The 24,094-nt window shown below is 40.3% G+C and overlaps 1 protein-coding gene across 8 annotated transcripts in view; it reads left to right on the forward strand.

Annotated features, from left to right (window-relative positions):
• The first annotated feature begins 1,562 nt into the window (after positions 1–1,562).
• Positions 1,563–24,094, forward strand: part of PHF3 (PHD finger protein 3) — a 49,790-nt gene continuing 27,258 nt past the window's right edge. The window contains exons 1-5 of one of the 8 annotated variants that reach the window (XM_075046413.1): positions 1,563–1,735; positions 2,366–2,619; positions 9,087–9,355; positions 19,547–19,708; positions 20,947–22,768. In XM_075046413.1, coding sequence (XP_074902514.1) covers positions 9,112–9,355; positions 19,547–19,708; positions 20,947–22,768 — 2,228 coding nt within the window. In that variant the 5' untranslated portion in view covers positions 1,563–1,735; positions 2,366–2,619; positions 9,087–9,111. Of the gene's footprint in view, positions 1,736–2,365; positions 2,620–9,086; positions 9,356–17,322; positions 17,342–18,829; positions 18,986–19,213; positions 19,288–19,546; positions 19,709–20,946; positions 22,769–24,094 lie in introns of those variants that run through there. The other 7 variants (XM_075046415.1, XM_075046412.1, XM_075046418.1 and 4 more) reach the window with 7 other exon arrangements.

The following is a 24,094-nucleotide window of genomic DNA, read 5'->3' on the forward strand; positions in this document are numbered from 1 at the left end:
GATAGCAGATGGTGCAGTTGTGATTGCGTATAGCTGATCTGTCATTGTATACAAAGATCTCTGCAATACCTATTAAATTGTCCACCGTGGTGTTTTCTTTTTCTTTTTTCTTTTTTTTTTTTCAATGTTAAACTGCAACATAGGTGCTACAGGTGGGCAAGTTCGCTATGTAGGTGACAGGCAATTGTGACTGTAACGGGACTGGCACAGGGTGGGTGATGGCAAAAGAGAAGTATACAAACTCTACCAAACCGAGATGGGTCGCTGGAGTTAAGTGGCTTTTCAGAGTAAAGAACAGAATAGGGCGATGAACAACGATCTGATTACTAGCAGTGCTTTGCCTGCCGCTTGTGTCAAGAGTAATGAGATCAAAAGGGTTGAATGCCGGAAAATTTGTGCGATGCAAACGTGTTTAACTGAATTTCACTTCAGACAGTAATTTCATTTCTTAGTATAATCTCGACAATGTATTGCAGGTTTAGCACCTTGTTGAAACACGGTACCTAAAGAGCCTTTGAAGAAATTAGCACAACCAGCACAGTGGCTCAGTTCTGTGCCATCTTAAGAAGGCAATGTGTTTTTTTAAAAGATTCTTGCCTTGGAAAGGAGAGAGAACTTTTGAGATTGGGAAAGCACAGGAAGACCATTGGAAAAAAAACAAACTTGTGGTGATTAGCATGAAGGTGACTTAAGGACAGAGAGAAAAAATTTCGAGTGTGTTAAAAACCGTGCTCTGCTTCAAAGGCATTATCTTGTTGTGACTACCTTGTGTAGGGGCTGCAAATGTCACTGTGCTACCACGTCCTCAGTTTGAAGCCTCCTTTCTTGCTGTGATGGTAGCAAGAGAATTATTTGATGTATTTTGGCCTTTATGGCACCCCGGAAGGCCCTAGAGAACACGTTACCTCAGAGACTCGGAACTGAGAAAAAGAAACAGAAGGAAGAACAATCTGTTTCAACGGGTGTTCTTCTTTTTGCCCTGACACCATAAAAACGTTTGCGTTTGCTTGCAGAGGATGAGTATGTAAAGGCAGCGTTAACGCACCGTCACTCGGGAGAGAACTCCGGATTTGATTTTTAGAAATACCGTCCACAAACCCGTTTCGGGGGCGCCTTCAGCCCGAAACTCGGCCTACGCCACTGACGCCCCAGCCCCGCGCTGGCCGTCGGGCAGGCCCTCCTCTCCTCGGAAGGGCACGGCGGGGAGACTCGGCTCCTGCCGGTGCCGGCGGGCCTCTCCTCACAGGAGCTGCGTGAGCGGAGGAACCCTCCGGGCGGGAAGCGAAGGAGGGACCCGCGACCGGCTTCTGTGCGACCAGGCCGCGCCGAGGCGGCCGCCCGTCCCCTCGGGGGGCTGTTCCTGCTCTTTCAGGCAAGAGGGGGCCGGGCACGGCGGCCCCGTCCCGGCCGGTCGGTCGGTCGGCGGGACGCGGCCGGGCCGCCACAGCCCGCCGTTGCGCCTGCGCAGTGCGGCGGCTCCTTCCTCTTCCCCCCCCCTTCCCCTCCCGCTCCGTAAACAGCGCCGTCACGTGAGCGGCCGGGCCCGGCGCGGCGCCGCTCGCCTGACGCCGCGGGGGCGCGCCTACGGGGCAGCGGGCACGCGGCCGCGCACCGCCGAGCCGAGCCGAGCCGAGCCGAGGGGGAAGCCCGCGCCGCCCTCTCGCCCCTCGGCGCGGCCGCCGCCGCCGCCTCCTTCCTCCGCCGGTCCGGGGCAGCGCTTGGGCGGCGGAGCGGGGTGAGTGACCGCCGCCGAGGCCGCGGCGGGCTGAAGGGGGCAAGGAGGGGGGCAAGGAAGGCGGGGTGGGTGGGGGGCCCGCCGCGTTGCGCGGCCTCGCTCTGCCTTGGCGCGGCGGGCGGGCAGGGCCGGGCAGGGCCGGGCCGGGCCGGGCCTGTCGCGGCGGCGGAGCCGCGGCCTGGCGGCGGGGCCCAGCCCGGGTGGGACGCGGCCTAGCTTCCGCCGGCGGCGCGGGCTGGGCGCGGAGGCGGCCGGCGGGCCTGGCCGCGGGCCCGGGGCGGGGGGGGCGCTCCCCGGGCGAGACCCGGCCGCTCCGCTCCGGCCCGGGCCCGGCCTCGCCGGAGCCTCCGAGCGGCGGGGGCTCGCCGCCCGCAGCCGCGCTGGCGCTGCCGGCCTTCCGCCCTCCCGCGCCGCCTCCGCTCGGGGCTGCCCCTTCTTTGGCAGCGCCCGGCCCTGCCCGCCTCTTGAGCCGCCGCTGCCTTCTTGCCCCACACGAACCCCGAGGAAGAAACGCCAATTTAGAGCCTGCTGTTCTCCCTGCTATTGGTCTGACCTGCTCCGGGCTCCTCCTCCCGTCTCTGCAGCTTAGCATCATCAACAATGCCTGTGCTTAACTCTTGTCTATTATAGGACCCGCTGTAGGGAGTGCGGGAGGAAAAAGGCGGTCACCGGCGGTCCCCGGGGGGGTTCGGTGGCCTGCTGGTTTTTCCAGACCCTGCTCTCGGACGAGGTGCTCTTTCTGAGGCAACGTCCCCGCGCGTCGCGCTTGCTCCCGCAACGCAGATAATTAATACCTACAAGGCTGCGGAAGAGCCGTCGCTCACGTGATGGCGAGTGTGCTTTCTGGTACGGTCTGTGCAGCGGAGGCCTGTTGTAGCCATCAGGTGAGGCGAGGGCTCGAAGAAGAGCGCTCTGCGCGGCGTAGGCTGAGGGAGTAGAAATAGCCCGCAGAACGAAGCGTAAAAGCGAGGAAGGGGAGACGGGAACGTGGGATGACAACAGTCGTACCATGCAGATTGTCGTGGTGGTGGTGGTGTCTGTAATGTAGCTGTTGATCCATTGTGTAATCTCTGTACGTTTGCTTTCATAAAAACAGATGCTAACGTCGCTGAAGCATGGAAATACTGTAGGACTAAATGCAAGGATGGTAAACGTGTGGCATCTCTTTAACACCGCTAATTCATGGTTTGTTCTGCTTAAGAAATTAATCTGTTAAGATTCAGGACACGCTGTGAGGGAGATCCTGATGCTCGTAAAATCAAATTGCTTGTCCTGTCAAAAGTGTTTTGTCGGTTAATTTAATTCTTGAAGGCTGCCCTAGATGATGCGATTTGAGCCGATGTGAACCAGAGTAGGTAGCGCGTTGGCGTGAGAGTTGTAAAGTTGAGGTTTTCTTACTGACTCTGCCACTGATGCACTGTCGCTGGTATTGACTTCCGTTTTATCCCATGACGTGTTTAGACTGTGAGCTCTGTTGGCCAAAATCTGTTACTACAGAGGACCTGAGCCTCAGTTCTGGCTCTTGCTGCTGTAATTTCCATAAACTTTGTAAGCATGAATGCGGCTTCTAGTGCTTAAAACACGGACACATGGCAACTTAGCATTAATTTTCAGTTAGGGGCTCGTGACCTTAAACTTTAAAGTTTTGTATAGGAGCAAAGGGGAGGATGGTAGTAAAACCTGGCTGTGCTCAGCATCAGCACTTATGAGGCAACGTTGTAGGTGAGTTGTAACTGTCAAGGTATCAGTGAGCACATGGGGTGGTCCAACATCACAGCTCCGGTGAGCAAAGATAGACATTCGGTACCTTGAGTGCTCTTTTTAGGTACAGGAGTTACTGAGAGACTCAGATGAGGGATTTTTTTTTTTTTTTTTTTAACTGCCTGCGTTGTTAGCTCATTTTGTGTCAATTAAGGTGCAGTTTCCCTCTTTTGCTGAGAAGTTTTGGTCAGTTATTGTTACTTATTATTTGATTCCTCTGTGACAGTGCCAAGTCAGCTTTTCCCATTTATTTTGGCATCTAAGGTGCTATTCATCCAAGTGGCTCTGTTCCTTTGGTATACTTCTCTGACCAGCGTTTATTACTACTACTTGAAGAAATAAATATAATATGGATTTTTTTAATGGAGTCTGTTACTGTTGTTATGACTAGTCCTTGCTCTCAGTCATTTGGTGTGCGTAAGCTGAAGGTAGGTGTTGACAGGACAGGAGACCAAGTCTCATATTTTGAGTGTTGCAATGTTTCCATCATAGTCCAGTCAATAACTAGCTATACAAAGGCTTTTAAAAGCACTGGACAGATTCAGTGAGTTGGAAGCAACAGACACTGTTCAGAAAGGTACGTAAATGAAGTTGAAGGAGTTGTAATGTTACTATCCTATCTTCAGCAGCTTCAGACTCGCTGATTCAGGTAGGTCAATGAAGTAGATAGGATCTTCAACATCTAGGATTTTGAGTATCCTAAATAAGCAGTGTGAGCTTTTTTCCTTTCCTTGGTTAGGTTCCTTCAGATTTCCCCCCACTTTGTTCCCAATTTAGGCATTTTTTTGTTGTTGTTGTTAAATTTCTTTGTAGAAATGTTTTATTTTTCTGAAGTCTGCCTTCTGAGGACTTTGATAAACTAGATTTCTTTTAAAATTAACAATCATTAAACATACAGGAGCTTCTATTTTATGTTCTTAAGTTTAAAATATAAGCTAATATGTGAAAGCCAAGTTTAAGATGTAAACTAATACATGAAAGTCACCCCCTGGGCAGAGAGGGGAGGAGAGAAAGTAATTACAGTGAATGTTATTTAAAAGTGTGAAACCTAACTTTTGCTTAGTAAAATAAATGGCGTAGGAATACTGTTAAAACCGAATAAAACGTATGTAAAGGAAAGTAATAAAATATCAAGACAAATATATCTAACGAAAGTCCAAATATATAGCTGGAACATTAAACACTTGCACATAGCTGATGTTAAAAGGAGACCTAATTTAAAATGCAGTCAAAGACAGAGTATGCTTGGCCTGTACGTCAGCTAAGAAACACTCAAGATTTCTAGTGGTATATACAATTTGTGATCGTCTCTGCTCGAGGTGGATTTTAGATAGATAGATCGTAGAGGCATGCCGATGCAGTTGGCTATCTCCGCTAAACTGTTTTGCTCTGTTGCGATAAGAAAATAATACAACAGGTCCTGAAGTAAATTTTTGCCTCTTCCACGGACAGACTAAGCAATGAGAAACCTTAAAGATGTACACTATCTCTTGTCCAGATATTAGTCTTCCTTCCCCTGTAAGACTAGTTTGAAAGGAAAGGATATGCTTGTTTGAGAGCTCAGTTTCCTTCCTTAGTGAGTGATCATTCTGCCTATTTTAATTTTGGAAAGTCATTTAGAGCTGCTAGAGATGTAATGAAAAAGTAGTAAATGGGGACAAGATAAAAATCTGCCGTACCAGATCCTACAGCATGTTTATTTCATACTGGTATTTGTTGGGTTTGGAGGCAATATTATGACATACCTAACAATTAAACTAATTCAACAACTGAAGAAATGAGTTTTTTAACCTGGAAGACTCAGACCAAAAAAGAAAATGATATTGAGAGCATCAAGAGGTTTTATGGTAAACATAATGTGGAAGAAATTCTGGAAGTCATGTTTAACTGACATGCTTTTTCTCTTCAACAGGGTTGTTTTTAGTGATGGATCACTTAACGATGAAAGATTATGGTTGGTGGGTTACTTCTATGAGTACCTGTTGTTGCGGGGGGCGGGGCTGGGGGCTGACTGAAATCAGTCTCAAAAGCATAAGAGAAATGTACTTTATTTAAGGAATTGAGGAGAATGCTATGTCTACCGTTAGCTTTTCTTGACGGTCAGATCTCATTGCACTCACACTCCAGTATCTTGCTGCGCTGCAGCAGTCTCCGTACGTGCCCTGGTCCTCCAGGAGCCAGCGGGTGGGAGATGTTTCACGTGTGGCCAGGCTGAACGTGGCTGGGACATCCTCTTCTGTCATTCCCTCCTTTGCCTCCTTCGCGAACGCTCCTCCTCTTGCTGGTTCTCCATACGTGAGACTTTTCATATTCTGTTGCTTCTGATTAACTACCCAGTGGCAAAAAGCTTTCGAATTATTGCGCGACGGGAGTACGCTTGGTATGTGTGCTTCTGCTGTGAGTGATGCCAAGCCATTGGCCTTTAGGGTTCAAGGGGAGGACGCAGCTGTGTTCCAGGGGAACAATACATTCCTCCTCAGAGCTGTTAAGAGTTATCTTTGGAAATAAGTGACCATGAAAAAGTTAACTGTTTTTACCTATACCTCTGGCTGTTTTTCCTGGTTTCCAAGTGTTTCAAGTGCAGTATAAACTGTCAAAATCCATGTGCTTTAGGCATTGTGTAAGAGAAGAAATTTTTTTTTTTTTGGTAGCAACTGTTTCTAACAATTGGCTGTCTAGCAAGAAATGTATCTTTCATGTGATAGTTAATCTAGTAATGCTAGAAACAATTTTCTAAACTTGGTATGCTAGAAGTAATTTTCTAAACTTGGTACTGTAAAAGTTACACAAAGAATTGAACAGTGGTTTCTTGAACCAGGTAAAGCAAGGTTTTGATTTCATGTACTTTACTGGGATAATCTCTCTATATTAAAAATTGTAGAACAAATTCTTTGATCTTAGATTTTTGTGGTGGTAGGATTTTTATGCAAAACCACTTTGTTTACATCCTTACAATGACTTTTTGATGCAAAATTTGGATAGAACTTGTACTTGATTGTAGACTTGTGCTCCAGAAATAAAGCTTTCAATGAAATTCCTCTTGAATTTTCTCTAATAGCTAGTTAGGAGTCATTGAAGGTGGCTGTGGCCCTTGCATGTATAGTTACTTTGGCAGTTAGTTATTTCGCAGTGCCTTTAGTGTTCTGAATAGCTACAGGGTAGTCTTGCAAAACTGTCATTATTCTTTTTTTGCCACATTGTTGAAGACAGAGGTTAATTTCTGTCAGCAGTGATTTTTGTAGCAAGAGCTGACATTCTGCGCGAGCTTTGCAACTTAACACTGCTCTTAATGAAGTGGTCAGCACTGCTTTGGTAACAGCAATGTTTGGTAACAATTATATAAAAGTTCCCCTCCTATCCAGAAAAAAAATATTATTGTAAATGTATTCAGAGGCCCAGCCACTCTTTAATCTTGGGTACAAAAGGTTTCTTACAGTAGTTCACAGGTGTTCTATTGCAGAGTCGTTGTCCCTTGTTAGTGTTGGGGTTCACCATCATTTTATCCTGTGGCTGTTACTCTTGTGCTAGGTTGATGCTAATATGAAAAAAACCTGTGATTACAGGAAGGTGTTTTAAAGTACTGGATTGGGGCATTTATAATTATTTTCTTACTTTGAGCCATCGCAGCTCTTGTAGTTTATACTATATAGTATCAGATTGTTGTAACTACATGGCATGATAAAAATAGATTATATAGAGCAGCATAGCACTTCTTCCGTTAGTTTGATGCTTTTTTTTATTGTCATATTTGGAAGTTATTTTGACAACTGCGAAACAAATGTGGACTGCTATAGGTGCTAGTTGACATGGTGTATATGTAGATGCACCACATTGCTTGATAAAAATAGTCCATTTTTTGGTGAGGGAGCTTTCAAATTATAACATACTTGCTACTGTAAGACTGTTACCTACTTAATGCACCTGGTTTGGACTGACTTTCCTTCCTGCTGGCTGTTTGGTCAGGAGGATGTTTTGTGTTAGACTGTTTTGTCATGGTTAGTGTGTGGATACTGTAAAGACACCATGCTCTGCAAAGACATAGTGCCATACCTGACCATTGTTTTCTTCTGAGCTGCCCTATGGGAGAAGGAAGAAAGACTGACATTTTTTAAAACAAAACAAAACATTTTTCATGCTCACCTGTCATTTTTGTAAATTTGTGAGATTAAATAAATTACATAAATAGGGTTGAAATTGTAGCAGAGCTCTTACATGTGTATGGCTAGGATTTTCCGTGTTGGTTGCTAAAACAGAAATGCCCTATTAATGTGTATAAGGAAGCACACTTACTGTTCTGGTAAGTGTTGGCAGGTACTGGATTTATTTAGTCGCAGGTTGCTGGAATAGGGATCTAGAAAGTCATTCAAGCACTACAAACTCTAAATCTCACTTTTCCTTTAATTAATGCATTCATTAAAAAAAATTTAAAAAATCCTGTCTACTCTGTGGGAGGAGGAGGAAGATGAAGGAAGGAGTGGGAGAGAATGTGTGTCCTTTTTCTGTTTCCAAAACCTTGAACAGCTTTGTGTGTGCCAAAACTGGTCTCCCAGACTTTTCTGTGTACCAGATTAAGCCAGGCACTACTGCACTGCTCCATTTTCCTTGCCTCCATGGCCATATTTATTATAATTACCTCTCTCCATTCTAAGTATATGCTTATGCTAAACTTCTGAAGAAACATTTTGCTGACTTTTTTTTCCATTCTGTTGTGTAGTTATACATTCTTATTAGTTGAATCTCTGCTGCAGTAGTTCCGTTTCTGCTATATCACAAAAAACTGGTCTAGAAAATACGGAATCCCTTCTTGTAAAATGTGAGTGCCATCTTTGAATACTGTTCCTTAAGTTTTAGGTAAACTTCTTCAAAACCGAAGTTTCTAAAAGGCTCCTGGCCCTTTTGAAGCCAGCTCAGAATTCTCATATACTTGATTAAGGTCAGATTTTCATATAAAATTTCTGTAATTTTATGCAGTGTAACGATAGGTGAAAAATAATAAAGATAAGGCCTTGCTGCTTAAAAATAGTTACTTGCCATGAAGTACTTGGTAGTTCCTCTATGTACGGAAATACAGCCCTTCTTAATTTTGGGCCTAGTACGGCAGGCTCCTGAGCCTTCTCAGCTCCATTGATGTTAGTGGAAGCTGACCTCCCTCACATTTTTATGTTTAAAGGTGACGACGTGCGCTCGCAGTGCTGCTAACCAGGTTCGCTTGTTCTTGATTTCCCCCTCCCTCTGGTGTCCCACCCCCCTTGGGTTTAAGGTTTAAACAAATTTTAGAAAGGAGGTGTTTTAGTCACCCTTGTTATATGCACTCTGTAGAAGCGGCAGCACTCTGATGCTGATAGCGGAGTTTATATTAACTTAGCATGGGATTTCTTTTACAAATAATCAGTTAGAGAATCGATTTTTAGATATGCAGTGGGCCATACTAAGCCACAAGCAGATTTTTTTTTTTTTAATTGTTGTTACAATTCTAAAATACCTTAAGCATTCTTTATAAAACACAACAGCCAAAACAATTTGCTGGTTTCTTAGGTGTTTTACAATTTGTAGCTTATTTTCTTATGGTATTTTTCTTGTCTTTCTATAGGGCTGAAAGACACACAGGAGTCTTCATGGATATAGTTGATACATTTAACCATTTAATTCCTACTGAACACTTAGATGATGCCCTATTTCTAGGATCCAACCTGGAGAATGAAGTCTGTGAGGATTTTAGTGCAAGTCAAAATGTCTTAGAGGATTCGCTGAAGAACATGCTCAGCGATAAGGATCCTATGCTAGGATCTGCAAGTGCCCAGTTCTGTTTGCCTGTTTTGGATAGCAATGATCCCAATTTCCAGATGCCTTGTTCAACAGGTAAATCTTACAATTTTTTAAGATTACAATTTAAAATACAGTTATACTCTAGTACCAACCCTTTTTCATAATGTAGAAATAATAATTTGGGATTTCTGTCTCCTTCCTGCCCTTTTTGTTGCGCTGCTTACATGCCTGGCATGTAAAATACGTGCAGTTCTTCTTAACTTTGTTGCGTGACAATAGAGGAAGGCTCCTAATCTGGATCAGAAGTAATTTAGGCTTTGTTTTGACTACGTGTAAATTATTCCCAATTAAAGTTGTGATTTGTTTAGTGTAAGTACTGTGCCTGATCAGTGAAGTTGCTAGTTGTCTTCAAAAAACGTAGCAATTCTGGGTTAGCAGTAGGAGCCTGAGAGTTGTGCAAATTACTGCTTTGACCTTGGGGTTATTCTGTTAGTGCTAGGCCTTCTAGTACTGAGCTGACACCAGATTCTGTGTGTTTTGCTTTATTTGGCTTCAAACAAAACCCTGGAATGATAATACAATTATTTTTTTACTGTTTAGAAACACCCAATTTGTAACCAATTTAGAGCAAAGTTTTAAATAAAAATAATCTTGGGAGTTCTGGTGTAGTTTTGGAAAATAAATAAAAAAAATAATGAAAAAGGGTGATCCAGTCCTTAAAATTATTTGTATTGATGAGTAGTTGGAATAATTACACTGAATTTAGTGTAAGGGACAAAATTATACTCTATGCGTAATAGTTTGGTTTTTTTATTGGACTGGAAGTTTAAAAAAAATTTTTTAGGTTCATTACTGAAAAGTGTTGTAGATTACTGCAGATAACTTTGATTATATCAACATTGGATTTTTTTCTACTAACTTCTATGAACTGTTTCTGAAAATCTTGATAATTTCCTGATATAATATGTATATTGTTTCTACTAACAGACTAAATTCTCACCTTCACTAAATTAAGTGTTATTACAATATGGAAAACTGTAAATCAAAGGTGATATTAACTGAGGCAATGAAAAAGTGAGCTACAAAGCCAAAACAAGATATTTGATCTTTTTACTACTTTAGTAGAACATTATCTGAGGCCATCTTTAATGTTTTCGTTTATTCCTGCTGTAGTCTGTATGCTTATACATTTTGTCTGTAACCCACCAAACAAAATTGTATCACTCTTGTTGTGCATAAGACTGTACAACGTACACAAGTAGACCAAATTTCTCCTCTCTAAATTTTTTATTTCCTTCCAGTAAAACAGTGATGTAGATTCTTGTTTCACACTGCATCCTGTGCATCCTCCAGTCAACCTATACTGCATTTAAAAATTTTTGAATTAACTCACAGGGTACAGCTGGATATTTTGGAAACTATGGGGAGACTTTGGGGGGCTTTCTGGCACTTATTTCTCCTAGAAGTGATCAGCAGTGCAATGATTAATACTATTGATACTTAAATAATCATAATTAATTTTTTAAGGTCCCTTAAAATAAGTGAGCTAACTAATTTACTTGGGGGCTACTATTTCAGGCTGTCTGCAGACTAAGGGAATCAAAACTGGTTTGATTTATGCTGAGTTCATGAATTTAATGTTTTGGTTTTAAATCTGAAGGCAAGAGCAGAGTGATATTTCAGTAAGTAAATTAAAACATGCAATTTGGAATTAATGTAGTAGGTAACCAAAAGGACATGAAATGTTCTTGCTTTTGCTTGTTCTTTGTAGGTCTTGATAAAAACTGTCCTTATTCTGAGATGGTAGGACTGCAGTATGTATTTACAGGTTTTTTTTCTTGAGAATAATGATTACTGGTTTGAAGCAAAGTTTCTTTGCTTGTCTTTCTTCCTTGAGTATTCGTATAGCTCATGATTTATTTGATCTGTCTGAGACTTTTGGTGATCTGACGCAGCTTACGTGGTCTGCTGGTAAGAATGCAGTTGTGCAAGATGATAGTACCCTTGGTAAGAACTACCCATACAAAGGCTGCTTTTTCCAGACGGTATGCGTGAAAGCTCATCTCTATGCCAACATCAATTTGTCTAAAAAAGAAAAAAGCATAACTCTTACAAGAAAACTTGCCTTACTTGCATCCTTAGAGCTGTGACACCATTGGCATGTCATACAGAATGATAGTTTGCTGTATTCTGATACTTCCAGTTCTTTTTTCCCCACTCTGTGTAGAATCTCACTATGAATTTATTCTCTAGTGCATTAAGCAGTATGGTAACAGAATGTTTGATAATTGGCTCTTCTTTAACCTTTCACTAGGGTTAGGAGTGTACCTAGAAAAATGTATTTTCAGTAAGGTTTTACTAGGTTTAGGTACATTTGTTATTATCTATTTATGTTAAGCAGGGCAAGACCTAGGAAATACTGAAATGGTAGATGGTGGTGTTTCTTACACTCTTGATTTCATTCCTGAAGAAAAGAGAGTGAATTTTTTCCAGAAGCACAGATTTATTTACCACAATTTATTTTAGACCTTGAAACAGTATTTTGCATAACCCATGCCTAGACCATGGAACAGTTTAATAAAAGGAGCAAAATGCTTGTGGAAATTACTTCAGAGGGCCAGCAAAGGACAGATTTGTCATGCTTGCTGCTCCACGAATAACTGGAATGTACTCTGTTCTGTCCAGTTTTTAAAGTGTTGAAGGTATCATGCTACAGCTTATTTGGTTGCTGCAAGCAAGCTGAAGAGATAAAGGTTAAAATAGCTGGACTGAGGAGGTGATTTGGCTAAAATAGTATTGGGTCTCATGGATAAAAGGGAGGAGCAGAAGGCATGGCTCAATAATACTTCTTTGAAAGCCTGGTTTGAGCAGAATTCAAGAGCGTTTGTAAACATATGCACAAAACAAGATACTATCTTTATATGCCTTCAACCCAAAGAACGTGTACCGTGTTCTAAATATGAAATTTCTTATGTGAACATGAGTATGTGTGAGTGGCAGAAGCTTTGAGAAGGCTTGTTTCAGGCCTGCTTACCCACATACCAAATTTCTCAGGACCGTGACAACATTTTCTTTGCTTTGCTTGGGAGATCAGGTCTTTTTGTCTAAGAATCCCTTCTCTCTTGCTCTGAAGTTGGTTTTGAGTATGGGTTTGTTTTCTGCTCTTTTTCTTACTGCTGCATTGACATAGTTCTTGTTGGGTGGTATTTATGGGCCTAATCCAAACTTATTACTCATCAACATTGCATCTGTCTTGCTCAGCTTTAGGGTTTATATTGCACATCATTCACCATGAGCTAAGCTTTTTGTTAATGCTAAGCTCCTTTAATGGTGAGTTACCAGTTATCTGACTGTACGTGATGTGTACTGGCAGCAGTTGGTTGTATGTCCTTTAAACAGTTCAAGTACTTGTCTGTAACACAAACGCATGGATTTTTGTGAGTAGAAGTTTGATTTCTAATCACTGCTCATTAGAGGCATCTACCCAGAAAATGCAAGTTTTGTAAGTTGGATGATAAATGCTTCTCTTGGGGAGGCTGGTAGCATGGAGTCAGAATGGTTTGGGTTGGAAGGAACCTTTAAAGGTCATCTAGTCCAAGCCCTTCAACTCGATCAGGTTGCTCAGAGCCCCGTCCAACCTGGCCTTGAACAATTCCAGGGATGGGGCATTGACAACCTCTCTGGGCAACCTGTTCCAGTGTTTACAATGGGGGCATTGTAAAAAATTTCTTCCTTATATCCAGTCTAAATCTACCCTCTTTTAGTTTAAAACCATTTACCCCTTGTCCTGTCGCAACAGGCCCTACTAAAAGTTTGTCCCCATCTTTCTTATCAGCCCCCTTTAAGTATCGAAATGCCGCAATAAGGTCTCCCCGGAGCCTTCTCTTCTCCGGGCTGAACAACCCCAACTCTCTCAGCCTGTCTTCACAGGAGAGGTGCTCCAGCCCTCTGATCATTTTTGTGTCCCTCCTCTGGACCTGCTCCAACAGGTCCATCCATGTCTTTCCTGTGCTGAGCATCTCACAGTCAGCAGTACTGGTGGCAACTATGACAAATAGCAAGGAGCATGAGAATGGATGTTTGTGGCCTGTCTATTGATAGGAAGAACTGCGTCAGTGGCAGTAAAGCAGTCTCATGTTCATGTCTTGGCCTGAATCCCGTTTGTGCTGGATCTAAGTGGTTTCTTCAGTTAGATCCATTGTTGGTCTTTGTCTCCTCTGTGAGCTTGCTCTGGAATTGCCACTGAGTAGTAGAATGGGGTTGTCTTGTTCAGCTGTGATTGGACAGTTACGTGTTTTGAGAAGACAGGATTCTTTGGAGGTGATCCTGGTAGTGGCTTTGAGCAGAGGTAGAAGTAACTCTTTATGACCCTCTCATGAGCTGGAAAGGGTATGGGTCAAATTAACAGACGTTATGCTGAAATCCTTTTAGGATGCATTTGTGAAGAGTGACTGCTAAACTGTAAAGATGTAGTTGGGCTGCTGATTTGTGGAGTTAGACTGAGCAGATGGCTGCTCTTACAGCACTGTTAGGAAGTTTTCTGTTATTTTGGTGTATCAAGGTACAAGCAATCCACAGATCTTACTGTTCACTGCAGCTCGTTGGAGCTTAGCAGTAATGGAGGCCATTTACTGTCCTGAAGCAGGTATTAGCAGAAAGACCTAGTGTTGATAGTGGAAGTTGATACAGCTGTTCTCTTCAAGTTAAAGGACAGAATTTGACAAAATGAGGCTTTTGAGAATTAAATGAAACCCAAGTTCTTGAAACAAAAGGAAGTGTCCCATATCATGTTTTAGGTGTCTCTGTGCTTCTGTTCATCCATGTGGTCAGGTGACTGTTCTTCCAAGATCTGAGCGACCAACACAGGAGGGTAGGTCATGCAGAACAGCTCTTGGGTGTCTTTAATGTTTGGGTGGTGTGGGTGGGTGTGGATGAGTGGTTTTAGGGCAGTGGTTTTTTGTTTTATTTTGGTGGGTTTTTTTTGGTTTTTTTTTTTTTTTTTTTTTTTTTTTTTTCCTTTCTGAGCAATTGCTTGATCAGAAGTGGAAACTGTGAAGTTTAGGATATGACATAACTCTTGAGAGCAACACCTTTTTTCAACTCTGTATGATACCCTAGTGATAGGTTTTCTGTTTTGTTCTGTTATTGCTTGCTGGAAGACAGGCTGGAAGCTTATCCACTAATTTTTATAAGCTGGCAAACATAGCAGGTCAGACCAGTTGCATGCCAGCAAACTAAGTGACAAGCATTCATCCTAAATTGGTATTTCTCAGCTATCATGAATTCTATAGCTTTTCAGGGTGTCATTTACTGGGGCAGTTTGATTCATTATATGTGTAATAAAGGGAATGGAATTTGAATTGTTTATCATCTGGAGACATTTCTAGATTTCATAATAAAATCAGATTTTTAACCAGTTTAGTTTATGGATATGTTTATTGAATCAGGTTTTTCTCATAAATGGTGAGGAAGACTGACCCTATAAGACTGTGCGAAGACTGTTAGGGACATCTTTTTAATTGCCCTTTTTTTCCTGTCCCTCTGGACTGCTACTGGGAAAGTGTTTCCCCCAAGTGATGTCTGTTCTTTCTACTTTTAGCCTGTTTTCATGAGTATTGTTAAAAGCAGCATTACCTCTGCTAAAATTGCGATCACCTACTGCATCTTTGGAGCCAACCCAGTTGTTCTGACTACAAATACTTCTTTCTTTTAGCTAGTGTCCTGTCTGGCTGTGTTAGCCATTTCAGGTTCTTTTCACTAAAGCTAAATGTATGTGTATTTTTCCTCCTGCATATGAAGTAATTTTGAATGTAACCTTCAGACTGCAACCCAAAATTGGGTCTAGTAATTTCTCTCAGTTTTGTTACCTCTTCATGCCTTCCTTCCTCCAAGCTGTCCATGTGAACAGTTGTACAGTGTCTTGTGATCAAGGTAGTAACTTTTCTGCATAAAATTTAAATTTACTATGTTAGTATTTTATTGAGAACCTGGAGAATGTTTGGTTTGCATACTTTTCTGTTTGTAGGTACCAAACTACCAGTTTTCCCCATTTTAGGTCCTCCTGAAGGCTTTAGTTATCTATTCCTTTGGATCAGTTTTATGGATGGAGAGAGGTTGGATCTGTGATAGGATTTGCAAGGCAGTTCATGTATTTACAAATCACACAGCTCATCTAAGGGCTCTCTTCTTAATGAAATAACTTAATTTGATTTAAAGTGCTTGGTTTGATGCTGTGTTTTTACTTTGTTGTTGAAATTTCTGCTTTACTACTCTTTATTTCCGAAATGGCAGGCTCTTGTGGCTAAATAATCCTTAAATCAGTAGCCCTGTAACGAACTCCCATCTTTTTTAAAAATAGGGATTCAGTCCTCTGTCAAGATACATGCTGTATTAAGTTTATTAATCGTAATTGATTTTCAGATGTTTTTATTCTAAAGACAGGAAAAATCCCTTTTTACAATTTAGAGGTTAATGGAGAATGGGAGTAAATGTTTAGTTAGTATTTCACATGGTACTACTGTGATTCTTTTTTTGCGCTGGGCAGTCAGTACAAGGTACTTGCAGGCAAATTCTCAGTTAAACAGGTTACAGGCTTACAGGAAAACTTCGGTAAAACAGTTGGAATTCAGTGTTTTCTTATGCAAGTTATATCATCAGTGACCTCATTTCTCTTGAAAATATATATTTTTTTCCTAACACAGCATTTTTAATTCTGTTTCTTGAACATATGCATCACAAATGTCAATAGGAAAAAGGTTTTCATATAAAATATACCATCTTCATTTACAATCTTGAGACAGTGATTTTTTTCAGTATCAATATATATGTTTCATTGTTTTACTAGAGTTTATTATCTCTTCTTAAGGCTTACCTAAAGATGTGTTGGTTAGAGCTATAGACTGTTACTGTTCTTTTCACTGAAGCATAATGTTAGGTTTTTACATTATCATCCACATATAATATAGTAGAAATTTTAAAACATCCAACCGTTTCCTTCTAATTTGTGATGCTTGTAGAATTAAAATATGGAATCTGCCGTGGACTTGCTCAGTCCTGCTGTTAGCGTGATTCAGGTGGATGTAACATTAGAACAACACAAAGCAGCAACAACAGTGGAGTTCTGTTCCGTGTGGTTAGCTAAGCGAAAGAAAATTAGGGCTAACATCTACAGAAGAGAAATTTATTTCTACACTTGAGGTTTACCTTGACCAGTGTGTCAAAAACCTGAATATTTCTGTCTAATTTTGGCTGAAGATAATCAAGGGAAGACTTATGGTAATAAAAATAAAGATTTATAAATTTCAAAGATTTTGATGGTGATTTTAGGGGTATTTTCTTCTCCTTGCTCCAGCAAGTAAGGCTTGTTTTCCTCAGTTCTATCTACATTGCTGAAGAACTAAAAAATGGTCATGCTTTTGTTTTAATGCATGGAAAATTTTACTTTAAATTTGCAAGTAAGCTATTTTTACTGTATGTTATTCTATTATTGTATAACATATATAAAAATGAGTCAGTAGCACAGCACAGTATTTTGGGAATTTAAACAGAAGTAATGGAGAGACTAAAAATATTAAGTTGAAGGCCAGTGGTGCCTCTTACGGTGTGAACATGTTGAACGTGACTTGTATTTTCCTTATTTGCAGCTTGTTCAGTTGTACCCTGGTGTACAACATTTTCTATTCAGATGTGGTTTTATTTATTTTTTCCTTTCTTTTATCTTTTAATCCTTCTGTCTTAATTTCTGTATTTATTACTGAGATAATCTTTAGATATTTATTACTAAGATCATCTATATCTCTTTCTTTTTAGTTCTGTCTGGTTTTGCTTTTGTTGGTTTACTTCTCCCAGTGCTGTTCCTCTACCTCCACTTCTCTTTCATAATTTAATTTCCTAGTCTCCTCTGTATCTGTTACTATTCTCTGTCACTTTTTCTCTTCCCAGCAGGGTCTGTGTCGAATGCTCCTCATCCGGGGGCCTCATGGGGCTGTACTAGCCGAGTTATAGCTCAGGTGGTTTGAAATTAGCAAGATTCTGTGCTTCAAATTCCTCTGTAAAATTAAAGCTACAGCACAGAGTCTTGTAAGTATGAAAATACTTTAATTCTAATATTTCAAACTGTCTGTCAATAGTAGACTGAATGTGTCCCTTTTGGTATTAATAAAGGAGGGTGTGTAAATTCAATAACTTGAGCAAAACATTGTAAAACCTGAGGCTCTAATGGCAGCCCTGAAATCTGCTCCAGAGCTGTTTCAGAAGTTGTCCAAGTAGTTTTTATTTGTCATGTTGTCTTCAGTACCTTAGTAACTTAGTTCTACACTGAAGAAACAGAAGAGGATCTGAAAGGAGTCTCCTTTGTCACAGTCTGTTCCCGAATACCACTTCCACGTTTCATAGGAGCACTCTTTAATGAGAACGCTAATACCGAAGTGCAGAGCTGTTGGGAGGACATAGTCTTTGAGAACACAAGAATGAGCAGCCAGAGTTAGGGTGAGGGTCCATCTCGTTTAGTTTTCCATTTTAGACAGTGGCCAGTATTAGATGTTTAAGGGAAAATAAAGTCTAACAGAGCAGTTACAGTGTCATCTTTTTGCCAGTGTGTCCTTTTTCCCAGTATGTAGCTTATAGCAAATAAGTGATTAAGGAACATTTGGATGAGTGGAGTAGGACTGGTATTATCAGTCCTCTGCAGCTTGTGTGTGATATCTGTGTATATATGTACACCTGCGCAGGCGTAAAGGGGGCTCTGTGGATTGGAAAGCAAAAGCTGCTAGTAATTTCCAGAAACACACTTTTCCTGTAAACTGATATATACGATGCAGTAGCTAAAAATTATGATTGAAATAAAATGAGTAACAATAAATTGTCAGCTCAAGAAACTCCAAGCTTTCAGCTCCTGGTGGCCATATAATTACGGAGGTCCAGATTGCAGATTACTTGGTGCCAAGGTCAGCCTTCCTTAAGAGGCTGTTTAAAATCTTTCTAATATTTGAACTTTAAAATGAACAGGTTGTTTGGTTGTGTTTTTTTTCTTAATTATTCATGACAGGTGATTGTGGATTGAGTTACAGTCATGAAGATTTGATTATTCATCACTGTTTGCCTTTGCTTTAGCAGTGTTTTACAACTTCCAATTTTTGTTATTCTAAAAGTATGCTCATTATTGTAGTGCCTTCACGAGAGCATTATTTTTTTAAGTTGCAGTAACATTAGACAGATCATCAGACAGAGCATCCTGCTTATCAGAGCAGGAATTGACAGATGTTCTGAGACAGTCTAAAAATTCTAACAATTTTAAATTTCTATTAACTTCTTGCTTATTTTGATTTCTAAGATAAATTTATTAATTTAAATCAGTTTTAAGTAAGCAATTGTTAGAAATTTTTAGATACCTTATTTCTGTCATATGCGTTAGTTTATCTTGAAAATGCTTCTAAGTGGGTGTCTGAATAGTGAAAAATAGGCATACTTGGTTGTTTAGAGTCTGTGTTGTATTTGTCAGACCCTCCTACAAGTTCTGTAAAATCACTTGGGTATTTGGCTTGATCTCAAAAATTTCACATCCCACAGGGACCAGGATTCAGTAATCACACGTAGGAACTTGGGATAGGAGAGGCTACCATTGCAGAGCCAAACTTAGAGAAAATGAGGAGAATGGCTGGTACAGTGGCCTGACTGCCTCTTAGGAAACCTATTTTCAGGAGCAGCCTCTGGGATCCTTCTCAGGTTAGTGGAGGATAGGAGTTTGACAAAGACAATGTTCTCTGACTCTCCTGGGAGACTAGTGCATACTGCACTCAATGCTCTTCCAAAAAGGGGTTGCAGATGCAGATGTGTGATGTGGGTGGGACTTTGAGTTTTAAAATGGTATCGTGTGAGAAAACTGTGATTTTAAACTCTTTGCACTTCTGGATCAGCTCTTTCTGCTGTTTACCTTTCTTCACTTTTTCTTAGGTGGGAAGGGACAGTGAGGGACAGCTGATCCTCTAAGACTGGGGACCTTCCTGTGGCAAAAAAACAATAAAAATGTGAGTCCACCAAAAAGCTATAAGGACTATCTACAGAAATTTTAAGCTTTGGGTGATAGCTTCTTCTACACTGAAACTGCCTCACATGGGAATTTTCTGTCTTGCCTTTCTTCATTTTTCCCCCCCTTGTTTTTTTTTTTAGATGGCCAATTTATTTATTTTTCCCTGTCTCTTCCCCTGTCTTGCTCAGCATTACAGCTGCAACATTTTTTGATCATTTTAAGTTTTATGCTCTTTCTTGTTGGTTTGTTTTTTCCAGTTATTGGTCTTGATGATATTATGGATGAAGAAGGAGTTAAAGAGAGTGGTAACGACACCATTGAGGACGATGAGCTTGTTTTACCTAACAGGAATTTGAGGAGCCGTTGTGAAGAACCGTCACTCACATCGCCAAGAAAATCACCACGTTTAATGGCACAAGGTGATCATTCAATAGATATGTGTGTTTGCACATTTGAAGTCCATTAGATTTTTGTAATCCCATCCCACCCAACATTTATAAACTGAAAGTAAAGCTTTGCTATTTGGTTGTGTGAATTCAAGTACAGACACTTCCTTTTTTATACACTGCAGCTAGAAGTCGGTATCTGTAGGGTACTTACTACTCAATTTGAATTCCTCTTTGATAAATATTTGATGTCTTCCTTATGGCCTGTGGTCCTTAAACTTATTTTTGAGATTTTAATCCTTTCACCTGCATCAGATTAGCACTGTGGTTCTTCACCAACAAAAGTGTGTTGTATTTGCATGGAATATTAGGTTAGCGTGTCTCTTTATTTCCAGTTAAAATTTTAATTCTATTTATTTGTGTATTTTCTTTTTGTTTTAAACTAGGTTATAATAATTGCAGTCATAAAGTCTTTCATCAAAATATCTAAATATAAATCTAAATATCTAAGTATTGTAATCAAATATTTAAATGTGGTAGCTACTTGGTTGTGGTTAGGGTTCTTCTATCTTGTTGAACTGGTGGAGTTATTGACAGCTCTGCTTTTTCCTGCTAGTAGAGTAGGCTGAGTTAAAAAGATAAAATTACTTAATAGGGAAGTCAGAATTTAAATAAGAGCCTGTGGTACAAAGCTAGTGAATATGCTTTTAAAGAAGGCACTGGAATGTTTTCTTGTTTAGAAAATGTAAGAGATGTCAAGTGAGAATGTGACTGGCTCTCAGATTCATATACTGTGTTCTCTAAAAGCTTTGTAAACTTCACAGCTATACTTCTAACCACAATATAACTTGTGCGATTTTTTTCTTGAGGTAGAAGTTGTTGAGTGGAAGAGAAGTAGAGTGGGTTTTGATTGTCTTTTTGTCATCACTTTTGTTTTGTATATACTACTCAGAACTTTCATAGCCATTAGAATAATGAGTTTTTACATCCAAACTGCAGCAGTGTAAAATTGAAATGCAAGTAATTTATATCTTTTCAAAGTAGACAGTTCAAGGGGGGTGGTGTGGTGGTGTTTGGGGTTTTTATTCGGGTTTTTTTGTGGTGGTTGGTTTTTTGTTTTTTTTTTTAAGTTTAGTAAACCACTAAGTTTTAAGTTCACTTTGTGTCCAGTAAGCTAAATCAGGCTAAATCAGTTCCTATTCTAGGTAAGTCTTGTATTTGCAAAAAACAGGATGCAGTATAGCTAAGACATTTTCTTTTTCCCTTCCTAGAACCAGTACGGAGTTTGCGACAGAGCACACTAGCCAAGCGTTCGAATGTTGCACCTCTTGTTAATACCAAGAAATCATCTGTAAAAAGTGGATCTGCTCCAAAAACTGGACAGAAACAAGAGAAAAGCCCAGCTAAAGAGGGAGATGTTGCTGCACCCTTGAAAGAGCAGCCTAAAGAAGTTAGGCGTAGTACAAGACGATCAGGACAGATAGAAGGAACTGCAGCAGCAGTAACAGCATCCCAAAGTAATAAAAAATGTCTTCCTGGTCCCGAAGAGGTGAAGGAAATAAAGTCTGAAACCTTTGAGCTGGCAAAAGTTGAGGAAACATCCCAAGAGTTAAGTTGTGCTAATTTAGCAGAAGCCTGTTCTCCTCCTGGAGAAACAAAGGAAATAACAGAGGTTGCAACGAAGACTGAATCTGGGAACTTTGAGTCAGTTTGTTCGGTATCTGCAGATACTGAAATTACTGCAGTTAAAAATGAAGCAAATGATGTGATTGACTCAATGGGCTCTGAAACCTCTTTGGAAGAAAAGACTGAAAATAAAACAGAGGAATTGGAGAAGAAAACAGAAGAGCATGATCAAAGTGGGGTAACTGGAAAAGCTAATGATCCATCTAGTGCTTGCGTGAATGCAAGTGAAATTTGTAAGACCTTTTCAAATTTGTCCAGCTCTGTAGAAGAGGGGGTTGATTGTAGTTTAGGTTCCCACAATGTGGAAGTTCCTGATGAAAATACATTGTCAGTAAAGGAATGCATAACAGAGCCTGTAGACGATGACCAGGGAGTGGAGAAAACTGTAACTTCATCCGAGAAACTATTGGACAGTACAGAGTTTGATAATAAAGACTTGAAAAGCAAAGAGTTTACTTACACTGACCCAGGAAATAGCATTTCGGAAAACACTGTTTCTGACCAAACAAGCCCAAATGTACAGCAGCAGATCAGCGGTACTAAAGTAGAAGGCCCTGAGGCATCAAAATTTCAAGAGGATGATAAACAAATTAGCATATCATCAAAATGTGAAAAGAATGTTAGGCCCCGGCATAGTAAATCTTTAATACAGGATAAGCAAAATCTGACTGCAGGTACTCGACAGAAATCAGGTACAGTGCAACAGGAAATAATGCGTTCAAGAACAAGAGCTGGTCTTACTGTTTCAGGTCTTCACAGTCCATCTTCAGCAAGTCTGAAGCGGAATGCGGATGAGCAAGAGAGTCATCAGCATCCGAATAACCCAGTCAAAATTAGGAAGAAACAGTCTGATCTGGGTTTGAAAGCAAAGAGCTGTGTTCCAGGGATAACTGTAAAAAAGCAGACCAATACAATGCTGAAGAAAATACCCCGAGTCCAGGCTTCTGGGCAAGTACAGAAGTCATCAATTCAAAGAGCAAGTGAGAAATCTCCTACTCATCAAAGTTGTTCTAAAGATACCCACCACTCCGTGCACTCATTATCAGGGCATGTTTCAAATCTTGGTCAGAAGCAAGCCCCCCAGGGTCAGAAACACCAGCTTGCAACTGTGCTAAAAACAAACAGCTCCACAAAGGAAGAGGCAGAGACAAAAGATCCCCCTGTTGTAGAACATGTGAAGGAGGATGATAAAGAAAAAAACAAATCAAAAAGAATTGATAAGAATCTCCAACCTCGCCAGAGAAGAAGTAGCAAAAGTCTTTCACTTGATGAACCTCCGTTGTTCATTCCAGATAACATTTCAACTGTTAAACGGGAAGGCTTGGAACATACTTCTGCTAGTGAAAGCAAATATGTTTGGGTGCCCAACAAGCAGTGTGGCTTTTGCAAAAAGCCACATGGCAACAGGTGTGTGTGGCTTTGTGTCTGAAGAATTTATTGGTCTCAGAAGATAATTCTTTTCCTCTCTTACCAAATGTTTCATACCGCTGGTCCCAAACCAAAAAGGCATAGCCTTACAATGGAAGCCTGCCTGTTATACTGTCAATTAATTTCCTTTGCACTCACACACTTTTTTTTTTTTTTTGTCTTTTAAATAGAGCATTAGAAACCAGTTTGGCCAAAAATTTTTACTAGAAATATTTTATTATATGAGTACTTTTGATGAATGTGTGATTCTGCTATGCTGTTAAAATACGTACTTTAAACTTGACTTTTTTTTCATAGAAAAGAAATAAGATGTCTGTGTTCTAGATTATAATTTCCTTCTTTCCAGAGACCTCTTAAGTTGAAGGATCACCATCAACCAAAAAAATCAAATAGATGTTTACATGTGACTTTTATCTGGTAGAAGTGTGATTCCAATAGAGATTCAGAGTTTTTTTTCAATTTGTATAATCATTGCTGTGAGGTTTTCATGTAACTGGAGTAATGAAGTAGTGGGGGAGGGTAGGAAGAACATCAATCTCAAAAAACCCTTATAAAACTTCCATGTGGGCATATCTGAAATTGCCTTTAACTAAACGTAATAATGAAGTTGCATCTGAAGTTGGTAACGTTCCTCTGTGACAACAGTTATTCTTCTACACTGTAAGTGAACTGAAAAAGGCCATTGGGTTCCTCTAATGAACTACCAATCTAAGAATAAGAATTCCTTTATTACCACTTCTTATTTTTTGGATTTAATATTGAAATTTTTTTTTGTAGTTGCAGTTCTACATGCTAGTCCCCCCTTCCCTCCCACCCCCCATTTCAAATTGAAGAAGTTTCTGATTAGTCCTTTGCCTGTGTGAGAGAAACTTTTAATAGTAATTTTCAGTGAGTGTGCTTTAGAACTCCGTATATCAGAGTGAAATATGGAACAATTAACCTTTGGTGCCTGAGGTTTTTATAGCATTCATTTGTATCTAAGAAGAGCCCTTGTGAGTTTTATTGACTTATTATATTATATTTGGAAAACAAATATATTTGAAAAACAAATACATAAAATTCATTTACTGTGAAGCTATAGTAATTGCATTAACGTGGCCTATTAAAAGTCTTTTAATGCTAGGTTTGCCCTGCCTGGTTGGTGAGAATTGGCTCATTGAAGGGGTACTCAAACTTAGTTCTGTGTGTGGTTTTGTTTTCTTTTTGTTTTGTTTTTTTTGTTTGGTTTTTTTTAATCCTTTTATTGTTAGTACTGTCCCTTTACCATTTGTGCCTCTGTAATACTGTTTAATTTTATGCAGCTTG

This window comes from Buteo buteo, chromosome 15 (assembly GCF_964188355.1).
Source record: "Buteo buteo chromosome 15, bButBut1.hap1.1, whole genome shotgun sequence".
Taxonomy (NCBI): Eukaryota; Metazoa; Chordata; class Aves; order Accipitriformes; family Accipitridae; genus Buteo; species Buteo buteo.